The sequence below is a fragment of the Anomaloglossus baeobatrachus genome, chromosome 7 (assembly GCF_048569485.1).
Source record: "Anomaloglossus baeobatrachus isolate aAnoBae1 chromosome 7, aAnoBae1.hap1, whole genome shotgun sequence".
Classification (NCBI taxonomy): domain Eukaryota; kingdom Metazoa; phylum Chordata; class Amphibia; order Anura; family Aromobatidae; genus Anomaloglossus; species Anomaloglossus baeobatrachus.
In genome coordinates this window covers 26,121,302-26,143,073 of record NC_134359.1, presented here as the reverse complement: position 1 = coordinate 26,143,073, position 21,772 = coordinate 26,121,302, and the positions used below count along the sequence as shown (strand labels likewise).

The window sequence follows — 21,772 nt, the reverse complement described above, 5'->3', positions numbered from 1 at the left end:
TGAAGCTCTAAAATACTCAGTTGGAATGGAGTCTATCATTGTTCCATTAATTCTACATTTTACTGTTGGAGATAGCTGGTTGGACCTCCACTTATCCAAAGGATAGGTGATAACTTTTCATGATGGGAGCAACTCCAAAGTTTCTAAATAAACAATTTAGAACGGATTCTTATGATTACACAATATTAAAAAATTCTTGTACTTAAATATTATGAAAAGTATATGGTATTCTATAAGAATTCGCTCAAGGGATATTCTCTTCATTAAAAATTATCAACTATCCAAATTATAGGTGATACCTTGCAGATCAGTAGAGGATCAACCAATGTGACCCTCAAAAATCCTGAGATCCAATATCTGAACATTGTGTTGTAATGGAATAAGTAACCAATGCGTGCACTCTCCATGGCACCTCTGAAGATAGCTGGATGGATCTCCACTGGTTTAAAGGATACATGAAATCTACCAAAATAGTGGAAGATTGACCAAAAGGCCCCATCAATACTGAAATTAAGGCTCTAAAATGCTCAGTTGGAAAGAAGTCCATCATTGGTACATTAATTTTACATGGGACTGTTGGAGATAGCTGGTTGGACCTCCACTTATCCAAAGGATAGGTGATAACTTTCCATGATGGGAGCAACTCTGAAATTTCAAGACAATTTACAACAAATTCTTATAAAATACACAAGAAAAAATTCTTGAATAAAACATTAGGAAAATGATGTTCTATACACTGATATTAATGGGCTATTCCATTCGGTAAAAGTTATAACCTATTCAAAAGAGGTGACACCATGCAGATCAGTAGAAGATCAACCAATCTGACCCTCAAAAATCCCGAGAGGAAAGATCTGAATATTGTGTTGTAATGGAGTGAGTCACCACTGTATTCATTCTCCATGGGACCTCTGAAGATAGAAGGATGGTCCTCCACTTATTTAAAGGATAGGTGATATCTACCATTTCACTGGATGATTAATCAAAGCAACCCCATTAATCCTGAGATCGAGGCTCTAAAATGCTCAGTTGGAATGGAGTCCATCATTTCTCCATTAATTCTACTTGGGACTATTGGAGATAGCGGGTTGGATCTCAACTCAAAGGGTAGGTGATAACTTTTCACGATGGGAGCATCTCTGAAGTTCCTAAACAGATAATTTACAGCAATTTCCTATCAATACACAAGAAAACAAAATCCTTGTACTTAAACAGTATGAAAACTATATTCTATTCTGTAAGAATACACTGATATTAAAGAGCTATTCCCATCATTAAAGGTTATCACCTATCCAAAGTATAGTTGATACCTTGCAGATTAGTAGAGGATCAACCAATTTGACCCCCAACAATCCCAAGATCAAAGATCTGAACATTCCTGTGTAATTTAGTAAGTCACGATTGTGTTCATTCTCCATAGGACCGCTGAAGATAGCCGGATGGACCGCCATTGATTTAAAGGATAGGTGATATCTTCCAAATCAGTGGATCAAAGGGACCCATTATTCCTGAGATCGAGGCTTTATAAGGCTGGGTTCACACATAGCGACAGCGACAACGACGTCGCTGTTACGTCACCATTTTCTGTGACGTAACAGCGACCTTGTAAGTCGCTGTTATGATCGCTGCTTAGCTGTCAAACACAGCGACGCAGCAGTGATCATAACGTCGCTACATGTGCAGAGAGCAGGGAGCCGCGCACACTGCTTAGCACTGGCTCCTTGCTCTCCTAGCTACAGTACACATCGGGTTAATTAACCCGATGTGTACTGCAGCTACATGTGCCATGTGCAGAGAGCAGGGAGCCGCGCACACTGCTTAGCGCTGGCTCCTTGCTCTCCTAGCTACAGTACACATCGGGTTAATTAACCCGATGTGTACTGCAGCTACATGTGCAGAGAGCAGGGAGCCGCGCACACTGCTTAGCGCTGGCTCCTTGCTCTCCTAGCTACAGTACACATCGGGTTAATTAACCCGATGTGTACTGCAGCTACATGTGCAGAGAGCAGGAGCCGGCACTGACAGCGAGAGCGGCGGAGGCTGGTAACGAAGGTAAATATCAGGTAACCAGGGAAAGGGCTTCCCTTGTTACCCGATGTTTATCTTGGTTACAGCTTACCGCAGCTGCCAGACGCCGGCTCCTGCTCTCTGCTCGCTTCATTTCGTCGCTCTCTCGCTTTCACACACAGCGATCTGTGTGTCACAGCGGGAGAGCGCCTTTGAAGAAAACGAACCAGGGCTGTGTGTAATGAGCAGCGATCTCACAGCAGTGGCCAGATCGCTGCTCAGTATCACACACAGCGAGATCGCTAATGAGGTAACTGTTGCGTCACCAAAACCGTGACGTAGCAGCGATTTCGGTAGCGATCTCGCTATGTGTGAAGCACCCCTAATGCTCAGTTATGGTAGAGTTCTTCATTGCTCCATTAAATCTCCATGGGACTGTTGGAGATAGCTTGTTGGACCTCAACTTATTCAAATTTAGGGTATAACTTTTCATGGTGGGAGCAACTCTTACTAATCACAATAGTATTTGAAATATCTCAATATCTACATATTATAACGTCATTGAACATCAATCAAAAAGAGAAGCCTTCATTGTTTTCCTCCCCACTTCCTTTCCTTCAAACTTTTCCTTCCATATGTCTTAACTCCTTAACTAAGAAAATATTTCTTTTAATAGATTAGTTACTAAAAGAAAAAAAGAGAGAATTTCCCACCGAGGCTTTTCAGACTGTTACATATTCTTAAATTGATATATTTTCTACTGTTTAAGCTTCGGCTTGAATACTTAAACAGATATGCCTGGTATATCTGTGAATAACAAGTCAACTGGTGAAAAGTAATTTAGATTGTTGGATGAGAGTCAGATCTTGTTATTAGACAAGTAACGTTGGCATCAGAATGCTAATTTGTCGTCAAGATTCCCGTGGTTTACTGCAAACTTTTTCGTAATTAACTTTCGACTTTGAATTTAAGCCCATTAAAAAAAAAAACAAGAAAATAAAGTCTTTTTTTTTCCTTCCAATCTTAGGAGAAAATATTCCTTAGTCTATAAACTGAAGATTTACAAGAGGTTTTGTTATTATTAGAAGAGGTTTTATGATGCAAAACTTTTTTATGTTGTAGCGGTGCTCCATTATGACACGACAGCGGTGGGTCCGGAATGAGTTGATGATATTCATACACTATAAAAGCTCAGGGATATTTTGGCGTCTCGTATAAGTTGTTTTATGGGAGTGAAAGTTTTACCTTGTTCAAACCTCGTTAAATTGTACCTCAAAAAGCAAATTGTAGAATTATTGTACAGAGGAGATTTTTATGGCTAACACACAAAAAATAAAAATTAGGGGTTTTTTTCATAACTTTTCCCTTTTTTTCATAATTTAGATTACTTGGGTTTTTTAAAGTGTTTCTCTATTTAAAAAAAGGGATTCTCTTATCATACATACTTAAAATTGCAAAACACTTGTTAAAGCAATTGGCATTGTAATGTACCTGTTATTAAAAATCATTTCTATATTCAATAATGGAGGGATTTTTAGTTGTATTTTTTCAGAGGTGGCCTTTCTAAGCAAGAATGATTGTGCATGGTGGTGTCACGGTTCTGCTCAGCAGAGCATTTTGCATTTGGGATGCTATTGTCACGGCTCCGCTGTGCGAAGTATTTTGAATTTGAATATGCTCTGTTAAGTGTCTTGTGCACTTGCTGACAGGTTGTCTTTCAGCACTAGGGTCCATGCTGGATTTGGGAGGTGCCTTCATAGATGCGTCTCGTTCCTGGTGATGGCTCTGTTTCTTTACTGGGCTTGCTCTCTCTGAACATCACCAGTTGTACTTCCTGTTTGCTCAGTGTGCTCTTAGCCCCTGTCTGGTGTAAGTGTTCTGATCTTGGCTTCTGACCTCGGACCTCTTCTTGACCACGTCTCTGTCTGCTCCCTGAACCTTATACGTTACCTCCCAGCTTCTGAACTCTGACCTCTTCCTGACCACGTGTCTTTCTGCTCCCTGAACCTTATATGTTACCTCCTGGCTTCTGACCGCTGACCTCTTCTTGACCACGTCTCTGTCTGCTCCCTGAACCTTATATATTACCTCCTGGCTTCTGACCTCGGACCTCTTTCTGACCATGTCTCTGCTCCCTGAACTTTATACATTACCTCCCGGCATCTGACCTCGGACCACGTCTCTATCTGCTCCCTGAACCTTATATGTTACCTCGTGGCTTCTGACCTCTTCTTGACCATGTCTCTGTCTGCTCCTTGAACCTTATATATTACCTCCCAGCTTCTGACCTCGGATCTCTTCCTGACCACATCTTTCTGCTCCCTGAACCCTATATGTTACCTCCCGGCTTCTGACCTCTGACCTTTTCCTGACCACGTCTTTGTCTGCTCCCTGAACCTTATATGTTACCTCCCGGCTTCAGACCTCTGACCTCTTCTTGACCACGTCTCTGTCTGCTCCCTGAACCTTATATATTACCTCCTGGCTTCTGACCTCGGACCTCTTTCTGACCATGTCTCTGCTTCCTGAACTTTATACATTACCTCCCGACTTCTGACCTCAGATCTATTTCTGACCACGTCTCTGTCTGCTCACTGAATCTTATACTTTGCCTACTGGCTTATTATCCCGGGTTGACTGACTACCTTTCTATTCATACTGCTTGTAGTGACTAGCATCACAGGCAGGAGACCCACACATATGATTCACTGTCCAACTCTCTAAAAATAAGTGAGCGCTCCCATGGAAGTTTGTGGAAAGATTGGTGCACACCGGATGCTCTGTACTCTCACTACACATGCACTGCAATCTTTCCTTTTTTAATAGCAGGAAACTGATATGTTTTCTTAAGATAGGTTTAGGTCTCAGAGGTAGAAGTGACACAAATCAGACTTATATTGTAATATGTGGATATATCATAAATAGCTGGGATGGAAATAATTCCTGTATCTTCTTACTGACATGTTACATAAAGGTACAGAGGGTAAAAGGTTTTGAACATGTCACCAATTTTCTAAGTAAATATATTTCTTAAAGTTTAATGAGGTTACCTGCGGTGACAAGTGGAGGACCGTGGGATCCTCCAGCTGTGACCGCAAATAAACTAAGTGATGTCACCGCTTATCACTGTGGCTCAGTCTCTGCCTGAAACCCACAACGGGCGGTCATGTTCCATGTCCTCGCACTGTGTCTTCAATAATGTAGCTCAGTTGGAATCGTTGCGGGACCTTGTGTAGATTACCTCTGAAATGGTTATTTTGGGGGTTAGTTAATGGGTAAAATTGGGTGGGTTCTTTGTATTTTATTTCGAATAAAAATGTTCTGGCTGTTAGTGTTTATTTCTTTTAGCTTAAAGATTAGAAATGGGGATCTCATAGACTCTCCCCTTAATTAATCTAGGGCTTAGTGGTAGCTATGAGCTGTCATTATCCTCTTTATTACCCCAATTGCCAAAGCACCAGGGCAATCGGGATGAGCCGGGTAAAGTTCTGGGATTGTCACATCTAATGGATGGGACAATCCTTGGCACCTGCAGGCTCTTGTTTGTAAGCTGGGAGGGCCTAATATCCTTGGGTCTCCCCACCTAAGAATACCATCCCCTAGCTATGAGCTTTATCATGGTTAGGTATCAAAATGGGGGGAACCACATGTTGTTTTTTTAATTGTTTATTTATTTATTTTAAAAAAAAAAAGCTGCATGCAGTCCCTCTCAGAAAAACCAAGGGAAAAATTGTGAAAACATACCCTGCTGTAACTAAATAAAAGCATAAAAGCATAGTGCATATAAACATAGGGTGCTTAGTAAACACTGTTTTTGATAAAAAAAAGCAAATCTATCCCACCAACGCCAAGGTGTACCCAGTTGGGATAGTACCTACACTCTCTAATATTAAAACCTTACCATGGGTCTAAAAAAAGCCTCAATGTAAATAAGGGCTGAGAGTGACCGGGTCCCAACAGGACACACAGTCAGGGGATGCACAGAATGAAATGCCCAGCTCACTAAGAGGGAGGGCCACACCCTATTTGTACTGAATACAAAAAAACTACATAAAAACATTGTATTCAGTACAAATAGGGTGTGGACCTCCCTCTTAGTGAGCTGGACATTTCATTCTGTGAATCCCCCTGACTGTGTGTGTCCTGTTGGGACCCGGTCGCTCTCAGCCCTTAGCCACATTGAGGCCTATTTTAGACCCATGGTAAGGTTTTAATATTAGAGAGTGTAAGTACTATCCCAACTGGGTACACCTTGACGTTTGGTGGGATAGCTTTATGCTTTTTTTGATCAAAAACAGTGTTTACTAAGTACCCTATGTTTTTATGCACTATGCTTTTATTTAGTTACAGCAGGGTATGTTTTCACAATTTTTCCCTTGGTTTCTCTTTGTCTTATGGCCTGTGTGAACATGGTCTCACAAGTTCCATGTATACCATCTCATACTCCGGCTCACTGTTTTGTTTTTTTGTTTTTATGCAGTCCCTCTTAGCTTGATACACAGCCAAGATAAACGCATGGCTGGGGGTTGCAGCCTGTAGCTGTATGCTTTATCTGTGCTGGGTATCATAATATGGGGGAACCTTACGCCAATTTTTTTATTTATTCATTTTTACACCAATATAGACATGCAGACAGTGCCTCTGATTGAAAGCAGTCAAACACGCGGTCACATATGGTGAGGGTGCATCTAACTGCAATTAATCTGAGACGTGGGGATTGCCAGTGGGCGGGGAAGCAGTGCATAGGCATGAAGGATAATAAGTGGCCCCGGAAGCAGCGTTACAGCAACACGGAGACTGGTAAATATAATGTAACTTCACCAACCCCCCTATCAATTCTAAAGGGTACTTTACACGCTGCGACATCGCTAGCGATCTCATTAGCGATGTGAAATTCTAGATCGCAAGTGCGATCTTTCGGGATCGCACATGCGTAAAATGACCTATGTGCGATCCCCAAAAGATCGCGCTTGCGATCTAGAATTTCACATCGCTAACGAGATCGCTAGCGATGTCGCAGCGTGTAAAGTACCCTTAACACCATTTTAAAGTGCTGTATTCTGGTCCCCATAAACTTATATGAGAAGCAGTGTACTACCAGGTATTTGGGATCAATTGTGGGCAGTAACCAGGTTTGGGTTTTTTTCAACCTGGGTGGACCCATTGATTCCAGGTATCAGCTGGTTCGTCCATCACTAGTAACAACCCATCCAATCCACACAATCAAAGAACTCAAACCGTAGATGTCCATAAATTAAGTTATGTATAATAATGAGAAATGACAAAGGGAAAAAGTATTGAACACGTTACTGAAATGTCTGTAATATTTTGTACAACATTCTTTGTTGGTGATGAAACTTGAAGATGCCTCCTGTGTGGATAAACTAGTCACCTGCATTGCTCAGGTGAATTTTTGTCCATTCTTCTACACAAACACTCTTTACATCCTGCAGGTCCTGGATCCTTCTATGAACTCTGAGCTTTCGTTCCTTCCATATATTTTTTATTGGATTTAGGTCAGGTGATCGGTTTGGTGATTCTAGCAGCTTTATTTTTTTTCTCTGAAACTAATTGAGAGTTTCCTTGGATATGTGTTTGGGGACATTGTTTTGCTGAAATGGGTGGTGTTTCATCCTCATCATCCTGGTAGATGGCAGCAGATTTTTATCAAAAATGTCTTTGTACATTTGTCCATTCATCCTTCCTTCAATTACATGATGTTTTCCAGTGTTGTATGCTGAAAAACAGCCGCACACCATGATGTTCCCACCTCCAAACTATTGCTGGTGTTTTTGGGTTGATTTGCCTTTTGGCCTCCAAACATGGTGTGTATTATGGCCTCCAAAGAGTTCAATTTTGTCTCATCTGACCAGACTATATTCTCCTAGAATTTCACAGGCTTGTTAAAATGTTGTTGAGCAAACTTTAAATGAGCATGACCATGCTTTTTGTTCAGCAATGGAGTCTTCTGTGGTGAGCATGGGTACAGGCGATGGAGGCTGAGTGCGTTACCTGCTAATTTCAGGGGTTTTTTGTAGCTCTCCATAGGTGGTCCTTGGTAGTAGTTCGCAAACTCTTCTGTAACCAATGCCATCAGTATAACAACCAATGCTATCAGTATGTTTTGCAAGGATAATGTTGCGACGGTCTAGAAACAGCTCACTGATTTTACCCATCATGAGATGTTTCTTGTGTGGCACCTTGATAATGAGACCGCTGATATTATTATTCATTAAATGGCTGGATTGCTTTTTAAATACTTATAGATTTCAGCTGGTGTTATGACTTTCCATGGCTTTTTGCACCTCTCTTCATGTGTTCAATACTTTTTCCCTGTGTCATTTCTCATTATTACGCATCACTTAATTTATGGACATCTATGATTGGTTTTCTTTTCTTGTGTGGATTGAATTGGTTATTTGCAACATCTGGTGAGAAATTCATGTCAATAGCCCCTTCAGATATATAGGTACTTAGGAAATTGGTGACGTGTTCAATACTTATTTCACTTACTATATGTCAAATGTTGAGTTTGAGTGCATGGATTGGGCTCAAGGACCTACTCTATACACAATATATGCCAGCTGTGTTTTACAGCTAGCATTTACATCTATCATCAGCAATCATAGTTGTCTAAGATTGCTGCTTTTGAACTTCTCAAAGGGGTTGTCTGGAACTTTAACATTGATGACGTATCCATAGGTCAGGCCATGAATGTCTAATCAGTGGGATCGTGATACCAAGTGCTGTCGCCAATCCGCTGTTCTTGGTACTACTGCCAGCTGAAACTACTCAGTTGTGGAGCTGCACAGCACAGCTCCATCAATGGAATAGTAGCCGCGGATGGGTACTGCAAATCCGCCCCCTACTGATTTGAATAGAGGGCAAATGTGCAGTGTCCAGCCATGACCACTATACAGCACAAAATTAATTAACCCATACAATAAACTTTGTAAAAGGAAAAAAAATAGAAATGTCAAAATTTCCATTTTTTGGCTGTTCTACCTTTTGCAAAAATACCATAATGAGTGCATAAAGTATTGTTTATGCCCCAAAATGGGAAGATAAAATTGTCGACTCACCATGAAAAAATGCCTCACGCATAGAAAGTGAGCAAAAATAAGTGTCAAGCATTCAATAAAATGGTAACCCAAACCCACAATTTTGTCTACAATTTTTTGAGCTTCTAAAATCTAAAAAAAGTTTATCAATTTTATAGCATCGGGCACAGATCAATGAGACATGCACAATGAAAACAAAACAAGATTTCAATTTTTTTTTTATACCATTTCATCCCCACTAGGAATTTTCCCATTTTTCATTACTATTGTCATGGTTCTGATCCATGGTGCTCTGCTCTCCAGTGTCAGTGGACAGGAAGTTTCCCGTCCTCCGTTCCTGCACTGGTGTTGGGAGTGGCCTCTCTCCAGGTGCTTCATTCCGGGTGATTGCTCTGCTTCATTAGGAATAAACCTCAACCGGAACGCCACCATGCGTAGTTGCTGCCTGCAGTAACTGCTCTGGCTCCCGTTTGTGCTTTGATCTTGTCTTCCTACCCCTAACCTGTTGTTATCCCTCTCCTTTTGTGTCCCTGACTCTGACATTGTTCACCGGCTCCTGACCTCCGCTGTGTGCTCTGACCTCAGCTCCAGTTCCCCCAGTGTACCTTATGTGACTTCCTAGCTTCTGACCTCCGGCGTGTGTTCTGACATTGGCTCCACTTCCCTCCAGTGTACCTTATGTGACTTCCTAGCTTCTGACCTCTGGCTTGTGCTCTGACCTGGGCTCCACTTCCCCCCATGTACCTTACATGACTTCCTGGCTTCTGACCTCCGGCTTGCGCTCTGACCTCGGCTTGGCTTCATCCCTGTATTCCATACATGACTTCCTGGCTCCTGACCTCTGGTTTGTTTGACTTTCCTGTTACTAGTTGCTTCTGGTGACACCTAGTGGTAGTTCGTCACAACTATATTTCATAAAATGAATCGTGTCAATCAAAACTACAGCAACAAAAAAAGGAAATAATCTCTCATACGGCTATGTCAATAAAAGCTTTGATTGCTGGAAAAAAAGCAGGGAAAAGACCAACAATAAAACATTGGCAGTTAGAGAATGGGCTAAGATTAGGAATAAAGTTAATTTAAACCAGACAATTCTTTGAATTGATTCTAAATGTTTAAACTTATTTTGAAAATGATACCAAAATAAAACAATATATAATCTGTTCTAATTTGAAAAAAAAAATTAAAAAAAGCATGCAATTTTTAACATTTAGAAAGATCGATATACAGATCCTGAAAATGCCAGTTGTTGTATTGTAGCAGTATCATTACAATTACCATATCACAGTCATAAGGCAAGAAAAGAGTAATGACTTCTTCACGTAAACCCTAAGTGTCTCTTTAATATTTAACATGCCATTTGTTTTGTAGGTTGTAATTCAGGTAATGTGCTTGTTAGCTAAAGCCGGTCATTTTCCTCTCAGTGGTTGGCCGCGCACAACCTTATCAGGTTTTACATTTAAGCCTGGATATTAGAAGCCATACAGCCTGAAAGCCTGTCACCGTAATGGCTCGTAAGACGTTATGTAGCGGTTGTATCAGCCGTCTCATTAATCTTATCATTTCTGATTACAGTACCCAACCAAGAGATCCAGGGCGTGATAGCATTAACGTTGTTTGAAGACTACATCTACTGGACGGACGGCAAAACCAAGTCACTGAGCCGAGCCCACAAAACCTCCGGAGCGGACAAGACCCTACTGCTTAACTCTTGGCATACCATATCAGATATTGAAGTTTACCACGCTTATCGACAGCCTGATGGTGATTGGAATTTTAATTTTACTTTGTACACTTTGCATCCAATTTGAATTTCAGACTGGGAACCCTCCACTATCCCTTATCTTAGAGGTACACTTAATGGTGGTGAAGTCTAAACCGCCAGCGTGACCCTAAAAGGGGCTTTACACGCAATGACATCGCTAACGAGATGTCGTTGGGGGTCACGGAATTCGTGACGCACATCCGGCCTCATTCAACAATTTATATTGTGTTGGGACATAGTCATTATTAAAAAAATGTTTGAAAAAGAATACTTTGCAATATGCACTTGAGCCTTAAGAGAAGAGAGAAGGAGCCCATTATAATTTGTAATTACGTGAAGCTTTTTTTGAAAGGGTAATTGGGAATTTTTGTTAATATCAAAGATAAAAAATTGGACTTCAGAATACAGATGACATTTATCATTCCGAGTCAAAGAGATACATTTCTCTCCCTTAGACCAATTTCACACATCCGTGAAAAATATTCATGTTTTGCATGGCTGTGTTGAAGGTGCGTATGGCGTATCCGTGTGCCGTGATTTTGGCACAATAGTGTTCACCGTGTGCTATCCGTGATAGCACACGGAGAGCAGGAACTTTTTACTCACCTGTCTCCAGTGCTGCTGTCCGCGGTGCTGATGTCTCCAGAACTGCTGCTTTCTGGTCCTTAGTGCAGTGAATATTCATGAGTATAATGAGCGGGCCTGGAAGCAAGTGACAACAGCGGCTGGAGACAGCAGAGTATAGATTTCAAAGACACGTGTTTTCTCCGGTAAGTGTCACACGCATCATAATAGTATGTGATCTGTGTGACATCAGTGCTACCGGAGAAAAAACTGACTTGTCTCCGTGCAGAACACACGGATACGCCTGGGCTCCATACAGACACACGGTCCTTGTGAAACCACTGATGTGTGCACAAACCCATTGATTTTAATGGGTCTGCGTATGTCCGTGATTCCAGAACCTATGAAAACAGACGTCATACGAATCGGAATCACTGACGAATGAAGGAGGCCTTACATTTCTCTTTGGAAAAAAACCTAGGAAACATAAATAAATTTAAAATAAATTTAAATTGGTTAAAAATTGGTTAAACATTTTTAAAAATAAATTTCCCAACATGTTTGAAAAGATAATGTGACTGCTCACGTCAGCGTTGGGATGTAACTGATGGCAGTGACATCACAGCAACAGATAAACACCAAGTCAAAGACCTTATACCATCCAATATCTTTAGACGGGACATCATGTAAAAATCACCTTCTATTTCCAACATTTTAGGGGTACTTTGCACGTTGCGACATCGCTACTGCGATATCGTCAGGGTCAAATCGAAAGTGACGCACATCCGGCGTCGGTAACGACGTCGCAATGTGTAAAGCCTAGATGCGCCGATAGACGATCGAAAAAGCGTCGTAAATCGGCGATCTGTGTAGCGTCGGACATTTTCATAATGTCGCACCAATAGGAGATACGATGTTGTTCCTCGTTCCTGTGGCAGCACACATCGCTGTGTATGAAGCCGCAGGAGCGAGGAACATCTCCTTACCTGCGTCCACCGGCTATGCGGAAGGAAGGAGGTGGGCGGGATGTTTACGTCCCGCTTATCTCCGCCCTTCGCTTCTATTGGCCGCCTGCCGTGTGACGTTGCTGTGATGCCACACGACCCGCCCCCTTAGGAAGGAGGCGGGTCGCCGGCCAGAGCGACGTGGCAGGGCAGGTGAGTGCGTGTGAAGCTGCCGTAGCGATAATGTTCGCTACGGCAGCTAACACAAGATATCGCATGTGCGACGGGGGTGGGGACTATCGCGCTCGGCATCGCTACCATCGGCTAGCGATGTCGCAGCGTGCAAAGTACCCCTTAGGGTACGCTCACACTAGTATATAAAAAAATTGGTCCGATTTTAATTTAGCAAAGTAGGACGATTTTTTTTCTCACTTGTCATATGTGTGCAGTCTGTATGGAATCCGTTTTTTTCTCAGCAGCTATTATTCATTTACAGTCATTTACAGGACCGATTACAGTGATATGTGCTGCAGAATGGTACAGTACCTGTAAAAAACGGATGCCGCTAGGGTCAAGTGGATCACCCTAGCGGCTTCCGTTTTTTACAGGTACATTACCATCCGATTTTTTTCATGCACCTATAGACTTGTCGAGTCGCGTCCGATTTACGTGTTTACTCGTTTACTCTTGGCATGCTGCAATTTATGCCTGAGGCTGAGCACAGCTGATAAAAAAAAAATCACAGATCTGCACTGCCTGATTGAATGACATTGGTCTGAGTGCAATCCCTTTTTTTTTCTCGCATTGCACTTGTCCGAGATATTTGCTAGTTTTCCTTTGCACAAAAAAGTAGGTTACAATTTACAGACTAGTTGGAACAAACTTCTGGATACCTTTCCCCCCATCCCGGGAACGAAGCTCTGATAGACTTTTTCGGAATGAAGGCTCTTATGGGATCAGGTAAAATGTTAATTTGACAGATTGCACAGATTTTCCCACCAAATTTGATTTGCAGCAAATTTGTGTGCATTATCTCAGCTTTGTATCAAAATACGTGGAACCCTGTGTGGCTTTTTTCAAATTATTTAAATAAATGAATTTTAAAAACTGCGTACGGTTCCCCCCCCAATTTTGATACCCAGCCAAGATAAAGCAAACAGCTGGAGGCTGGAATTCTCAGGCTACATAGGCCCATGGTTATTGGGGCCTCCCCAGCCTAAAAATAGCAGCCTGCAGCTGCTCCAGAATTGGCACATTTATTAGATTTACCAATCCTGGTTCTCTACCCAGCTCATCCTGACTGTCCCGATTTGTTAAACCCGGGATTTTTCTTTTTACGATCTATACAATTTGAATCTCACAATGTGTTCACATTCGGGTGGAACCACAAATTTTGTAAATTTGACTCGTACTTGATCCTCCGCACATCGATTTGCTCATCTCTATTGATTTCCTATCCATATAACGAATGAAGAAAAAAACAAAAAAGTAAAAAAAAAAAATCAAAATCCAATTAAAAATCCAAATGATTTTATGAGAAATCCAAGTAATCATGGGGTACCACAAAGAGAAATGTACAGCTTCAGTCTTAGGCTGCTTTCACACATCCGTTTTTCACCGTCGGGCATAATCCGGCAGATTGTGGAGAAAACAGATCCGGCGTTGGATCCGTTTTATTCCCCATAGACTTGTATTAGCGCTGGATTGTGCCAGATGGCCTTCTGTTGCATGTGGCATCCGCCAGATCCAGAAAGGAAATCTGTCAGCAGATTTTAGCTATTTAATCTGAGGGCATGATGATGTAGGAGCAGAGACCGATTCCAGCAATGTGTCACATATTAAGAAGCTTGATGTAGTTTAAATACAATCAGTGTTTTATCAGCAGGACCAGTCAGCCTAACCTGTGTAATCCCGCCCCCCACCACTGATTTGCAGTTTGCTGACAGTGTACACAGGAAACTGCCAATCGGTGGTGTGGGCGGGGTTATACTGAGCTCAATGTTCTGACCATTGTTACATCTACAGCAGAGAAAACAGGGATTTCAACAAAACTACAAAAAGCAGTCCATTAAATTATATATCGCTGGAATCAGGCTCTCTGCCCCTACAGCATTCTTATTTCAGATACATAGCAAAAAGATGCTGATGAATTCCCTTTAAGTTTGGGTCTTTTTTCATAGTATACCGTTAAAGAGTTTATATTTTCAGATGTTTATAAATTGATAAGCAGTGTTCTTATAGCGGTATAGTCCAATCTATAAAAATAGAGCAGGTGACAAGTCTTTAATTAATATATACTGTCTGACGAATCCGCGACTAAATTATCAGGCAGGTTTGCTAAATTGTCAGTTTGAATATTTCTAGAGGAAAAGTAGAATAAACAGTAACATTCTTGCGGAATTTTGACATTTTAATGAACGGTGTAAATGTGAATAAATCTGGGTGTCGCTGTGCGCAATCTCTCATTTCCCGGTGTCGGCGGCGTGCAGGTGTATCCTCATCTGTATGCACCCGACTCGCCGGATGGCTTCCTAAATGGCTTTTTATGTAGTGCGTGAGGAGCTCCGTGTTATCGCAGTATCGTAGTAGCCGTTTTATTAACGACTGGATACATGTCCTTGTCATAATGCATTTGGTGTAATTTTTTATTAGGTCCCTTCTTCTGTTTAAAGCATCTTATTAAAGAATTCAATTAACTTTATATGCATGGAAATATGATGTATTATGCCATTGTCTTTGTAGTGCCTGACCACCCTTGTAAAATTAACAACGGAGACTGCAGTCACTTATGTCTATTATCGCCCCACCGGTCACACACCTGTGCCTGCCCCACTAATTTTTACCTTGCGGAAGATAATAAAACATGCCTGTCTAACTGTACCGCCAGCCAGGTGAGTGCTCACACGCAATCAGATGGCGCCACATATTGTTATGTCTTTTTGAATACTTTTTATTTCACTTGAATGGAACTGTTTTGTCTGTTATCGACGCATGAATTTCTTTTAAATATGTGCAAACTCTGTAAAAACAACCTTTCCATATCAGTATTACAATAGTTATATTCTTGTACATAGGGGGCAGTATTATAGTAGTTATATTCTTGTACATAGGGGGCAGTATTATAGTAGTTATATTCTTGTATATACGGGGCAGTATTATAGTAATTATATTCTTGTACATAGGGGCAGTATTATAGTAGTTATATTCTTGTATATAGGGGCAGTATTATAGTAGTTATATTCTTGTACATAGGGGACAGTATTATAGTAGTTATATTCTTGTACATAGGGGCAGTATTATAGTAGTTATAATCTTGTACATAGTGGCAGTATTATAGTAGTTATATTCTCGTACATATGGGCAGTATTATAGTAGTTATATTCTCGTACATATGGGCAGTATTATAGTAGTTATATTCTTGTACATAGAGGACAGTATTATAGTAGTTATATTCTTGTACATAGGAGCAGTATTATAGCAGTTATATTCTTGTACATAGGAGGCAGTATTATATTAGTTATATTCTTGTACATAGGGGGCAGTATTATAGTAGTTATATTCTTGTTCATAGAGGCAGTTTTATAGTAGTTATATTCTTGTACATAGGAGCAGTATTATAGCAGTTATATTCTTGTACGTAGGGGCAGTATTATAGTAGTTATATTCTTGTACATAGGGGCAGTATTATAGTAGTTATATTCTTGTATATAGGGGCAGTATTATAGTAGTTATTTTCTTGTACATAGGGGCAGTATTATAGTAGTTATATTCTTGTACATAGGGGCAGTATTATAGTAGTTATATTCTTGTACATAGGGGCAGTATTATAATAGTTATATTCTTGTACATAAGGGCAATTTTATAGTAGTTATATTCTTGTACAGAGGGGCAGTATTATAGTAGTTATATTCTTGTACATAGGAGCAGTATTATAGCAGTTATATTCTTGTACATAGGGGCAGTATTATAGTAGTTATATTCTTGTACATAGGGGCAGTATTATAGTAGTTATATTCTTGTATATAGGGGCAGTATTATAGTAGTTATATTCTTGTACATAGGGGCAGTATTATAGTACTTATATTCTTGTACATAGGGGCAGTATTATAATAGTTATATTCTTGTACATAGGGGCAGTTTTATAGTAGTTATATTCTTGTACAGAGGGGCAGTATTATAGTAGTTATATTCTTGTACATAGGAGCAGTATTATAGCAGTTATATTCTTGTACATAGGGGCAGTATTATAGTAGTTATATTCTTGTACATAGGGGCAGTATTATAGTAGTTATATTCTTGTATATAGGGGCAGTATTATAGTAGTTATATTCTTGTACATAGGGGCAGTATTATAGTAGTTATATTCTTGTACATAGGGGCAGTATTATAGTAGTTATATTCTTGTACATAGGGGCAGTATTATAATAGTTATATTCTTGTACATAGGGGCAGTTTTATAGTAGTTATATTCTTGTACAGAGGGGCAGTATTATAGTAGTTATATTCTTGTACATAGGAGCAGTATTATAGAAGTTATATTCTTGTACATAGGGGCAGTATTATAGTAGTTATATTCTTGTACATAGGCGCAGTATTATAGTAGTTATATTCTTGTACATAGGGGCAGTATTATAGTAGTTATATTCTTGTATATAGGGGCAGTATTATAGTAGTTATATTCTTGTACATAGGGGCAGTATTATAGTAGTTATATTCTTGTACATAGGGGCAGTATTATAGTAGTTATATTCTTGTACATAGGGGCAGTATTATAGTAGTTATATTCTTGTACATAGGGGCAGTATTATAGTAGTTATATTCTTGTACATAGGAGCAGTATTATAGTAGTTATATTTTTTTAAATAGGGGCAGCCCTAAATCTGTTTTTAGCACCTTGTACCACTGGGTGACTCTCCGACCTGTGACTGTGGAGCAGATCATCAAACTATCCAGCACATTGTTGAGGAGTGAGATCAAGAATGATTTCTATATTTTAAATGATAACGCTATTGCATATATAGAAAATCTTGATATTCAACTTTGATTTTTATCCTTTTGATATTTTTCAATCACTGTCTATTGTCTGGTGTTTATTTTTATATGATGGTAAGGTATCCATTCATACGATTAAATAAATAAACCACTGGGTGATTTCTCGTAGGACCAGTTCTTGGCTTTTCCTGCAGATATGGATCTTCCTCTGCACAATTTGAGGCCTGTCATATCATCATCACAATGAGCCACATGCAGGATTAAGCCTCCCTGCTTTCATGTGCTGTAGACGACTCTGACGTTGAGCGTCCCGCTTATCGCTTTTTCTGGTGCACAGATAGGAGGTGGGAAGGGGTTAACAAACAAGACAAAAGTCTGTTTGGTTTCAGTTTTCAGGTCAATAAACCGAGTTCCCAAGGGAAGGAAATATATTTCCGGACTGATGGTTGTATCTTAGCCGCCTCCTTCATATAAACGTTTACAGCTGAATAAAACAACTTGCACATTTTTATTAGCTGGAATAGACTTATGTTTTCCTCCGCGCTGGGAAGAAAAAAAAAATAAAATAAAAAAGAATTAAGATAAATTATTACATTATAATGTGCAAATTCGTAAAAGTTCATTAAAATTGGATAAATATTTTATGTATTCAGCGCTGGTTCTAATTCTCTGTTACCATAATATACTGTGCCGCTGCTCGGAATCAATTTTTGCAGTTACAGAATAATTTTCGCTCCTCGGCAGAATCCTTCACGCAGGTGTCTCGTCTCCATTTCATTACTAATTCCCTTAAAGGATAATCACATCCAAAACGTGAATTCAGCAGAAATCAACTAAAATAGTGAATAATAAATTCCAAGATGAAAGGGTTTTATCCAGTGTTTGACAATTTCTTACCATTTGTCTTAAACTTTCCAGGCTCCGTCATTAGGTCTGAGCTCGGGAACTTTCTGTAACATTTAGGTCTATCTTTATCCTGAGGGCTCGTGTTCTATTCGTCCTCAATACAGCAGACATTTGGACCTATCTTGTACTTCCTTGTGAGGTTTTTTAATAAGGATTTTTACTTTTTTATGCCTGTTTTATTATAATTATATTGCATGCTTTAAATGGGGATTAGGGCGTTTCACCTCCATGTGCTGTCATGCAGGGTTTTGCTTTGTATGCGGCTTTTTCAAGTGCCCACTGACCCTTATTGTTCCAGTTTCCATCAATATATAAATATTTCCTCACTGTATCATAGTAGTGATGATTAACTGAGCAGGGGCACCTAGACTGGCCCTCAGACTGGGAACCCTCCACTATCCCTTATCTTAGAGGTACACTTAATGGTGGTGAAGTCTAAACCGCCAGCGTGACCCTAAAAGGGGCTTTACACGCAATGACATCGCTAACGAGATGTCGTTGGTGTGACGGAATTCGTGACGCACATCCGGCCTCGTTAGTGACGTTGTTGCGTGTGAAACGTACGAACGACCGCTAACAATCAAAATTAGTCAACTAATCGTTGATCGTTGACACGTTGCTCTAATCCCAAATATCGTTGGTGTTGCAGGATGCAGGTTGTTCGTCGTTCCTGAGGCAGCACACATAGCTACGTGTGACAACCCCGGAACGAGGAACAACACCGTACCTGCGTCCTCCAGCAACGAGGTGGGCATCACTTTCTTTCGGCTGTTCTCTGCCCCTCCGCTTCTATTGGACGGCTGCTGCGTGACGTCGCTGTGACGCCGCACGTACCGCCCCATTAGAAAGGAGGTGGTTCACCGGCCACAGCGACGTCGCTAAGCAGGTAAGTCCGTGTGACGGGTCCTAGCGATGTAGCAGCGATTTGCCCGTGACGTACAACCGACGGGGGCGGGTGCTTTCACCAGCGACATCGTTAGCAATGTCGCTGCGTGTAAAGCAGCCTTTACTCTTGTCTCTACCCTGGTCTTACATCGCCTCTCCCTCACCCCTGTAGAGGTCTGTGATTGAAATAACAAATTTCACAAAAAATGCAGACAAGGGAGAACCAAAACACAAACAGACACAGGGGGGAGACAACTTGTGCACAGGAAGAAATAAGATACAGAGAGGAAATAAACTGACAACAGGGATATTTCCGCCACACACCAGCTATCATACAAGTTACCATCAAAAACTGGATAACAGGCTAAAGACTGTAATCGCTGAAGCAATGCTGGAGCTATAATCGGTGATGAGAAACCAGATCCAGCATCTTATAGAGGGGGGGGCAGCTGTGAGTGGTCAATAGCAACCTGAGCTCCTGCTGGATTGAATAGCAATGAACAAGAAACGGCCGACGTCCAGCTCTGGCTGAACATCTAAGACACCAAATTGCCTGTCATACTCTGCAGTGTGAACAGAGTCCGATGCTGCCATGACACCAAGCGAGTGCAGAGCAGTCCCTTATCCCAAAGGAACACCTAATGGTGACGAGGTCTGGACCAACTACATGACCCTAACTCCTGTCCATATCCTAGTCTAACACCCCCTTTCCCCCACACCTGGGGAGGGCCAGGACTGAATTAACCAACCCCACGAATAATAAGGGGAGAACCAAAACACAAACACACTGCAAACAGACAGTGGAGAGACAACACGTGCACAGAAATAAATAAGATACAGGGAGGAGATAAATTAACAACAGGGATATTTCCAGCGCACACCAGCTATCATATAAGTGACCATCAGAAACTGGATAACACACTAAAGACCGGAATCGCTGGAGCAATGCTGGAGCTATAATCGGCAATGAGAAACTGGATCCAGCACCTCATAAAGGGTAGAGGCAGCTGTGAGGGGTCATTAGCAAGCTGAGCTCCTGGAATTAATTCCTGCTGGACTGAAGAGCACTGAACAAGAAATAGCCGATACCCGGCTCTGGTTGAACAACTGAGACACCAGATTGCCTGTCATACTCTGCAATGTGAACAGAGTCTGACGCCGCCATGACACTTAGCGAGTGCAAAGCAAAACATTGCATGACACACTGCATCTAGTATCTAGGAATAAAAAGTCTCTATGAGCTGGTGATAAGTTGTTTGTACACAAAAGTTAATCTGAACAAGGAAAGTTGCAGCGTAAAGAATCTCATTGGGCTTTTGAAATCTTTCTGTGGTCATTGGCAGAACAAAAAAAAATAGTAAGGGTATATTCAGACACAGCAAAATTGTTGCAGAAAATTTGGTACTCCACATCTGAATGGAGTTGGTGAATTTGTGTATGCACCACTCAGATACTGTAAATGGGACAATCACAGAAATCTCTGAAAAGCGTGTGACTCATGTGATGATATCCCATAGCTGCCCAATATTAGGGACGTTATTGTCAACTAAAAATTCCCCAAGGTATAAGTTTATTGGTAATGTGTTACCTTGTGCTGTTCAGCAACTGCAAACTATAAGGAGAACACATGAGCATATTACAAGAATAGGTGATAAGCTGATCAGAGGTGGTCTGACTTTCTCCAAAATGCCCAGTTGAATTAAACAAAGCTACTCTATCTGCCAGTCCCAGAGAGGATGAATTAAATGCTGGTGTGTAACTGCGGCCCTTCTATTTGATGGGGAATTTTAAAGCTATTTTCCTTATATATATGTCCCAGCTCTTGGTATATGTGTCCTCTATCCTGGGCCCAATCCTGGTATATATGTTTGCCCATCCTGGGCCCCTTCCTGGTATATAAAGTATATCCCCAATCCTGGGCCCATCTTTGTATATATGTTCCCTATACTGGTATATATGTCTCCCATCCTGGGCCCCTTTCTGATATATATATATATATATATATATATCCCCAATCCTGAGCCCATCTTGGTATGTATGTTCTCCATCTTGGTATATACAGTCATGGCCAAATGTTTTGAGAATGCTACAAATATTAATTTTTACAATGTCTACTGCTTAAGTTTTTCTAATGGCAATTTGCATATACTCCAGAATGTCATAAAGAGTGATCAGATTAACAGCAATTACTTGCAAAGTCAATATTGGCTAAAAAATGAACTTTAACCCCCAAAACACATTTCAACATCATTGCATTCCTGCCTTAAAAGGAGCAGCTAACATTGTTTTAGTGATTGTTCCAGTAACACAGGTGTGGGTGTTGATGAGGACAGGGCTGGCAATCAATCAGTCATGATTAAGTAAGAATGGCACCACTGGACACTTTAAAAGGAGGCTGGTGCTTGGTATCATTGTTTCTCTCCAGTTAATCATGGTTATCTCTAAAGAAACACGTGCAGCCATCATTGCTCTGCACAAAAATGGCCTAACAGGGAAGAGTATCGCAGCTACAAAGATTGCACCTCAGTCAACAATCTATCGCATCATCAAGAACTTCAAGGAGAGAGCTTCCATTGTTGCCAAAAAGGCTCCAGGGCGCCCAAGAAGGACCAGCAAACGCCAGGACCGTATCTTAAAACTGTTTCAGC

General features: G+C 40.9%; 1 protein-coding gene across 5 annotated transcripts in view; it reads left to right on the top strand.

Moving 5' to 3' along the window:
• LRP1B (LDL receptor related protein 1B) overlaps positions 1-21,772 on the top strand; it is a 2,012,817-nt gene that overhangs the window by 1,781,803 nt on the left and 209,242 nt on the right. For all 5 annotated transcript variants that reach the window (XM_075317168.1, XM_075317164.1, XM_075317167.1 and 2 more), the window contains exons 61-62: positions 10,644-10,832; positions 15,084-15,232. In XM_075317168.1, the coding sequence (XP_075173283.1) occupies positions 10,644-10,832; positions 15,084-15,232 (338 nt within the window). The remainder of the gene's footprint in view (positions 1-10,643; positions 10,833-15,083; positions 15,233-21,772) is intronic.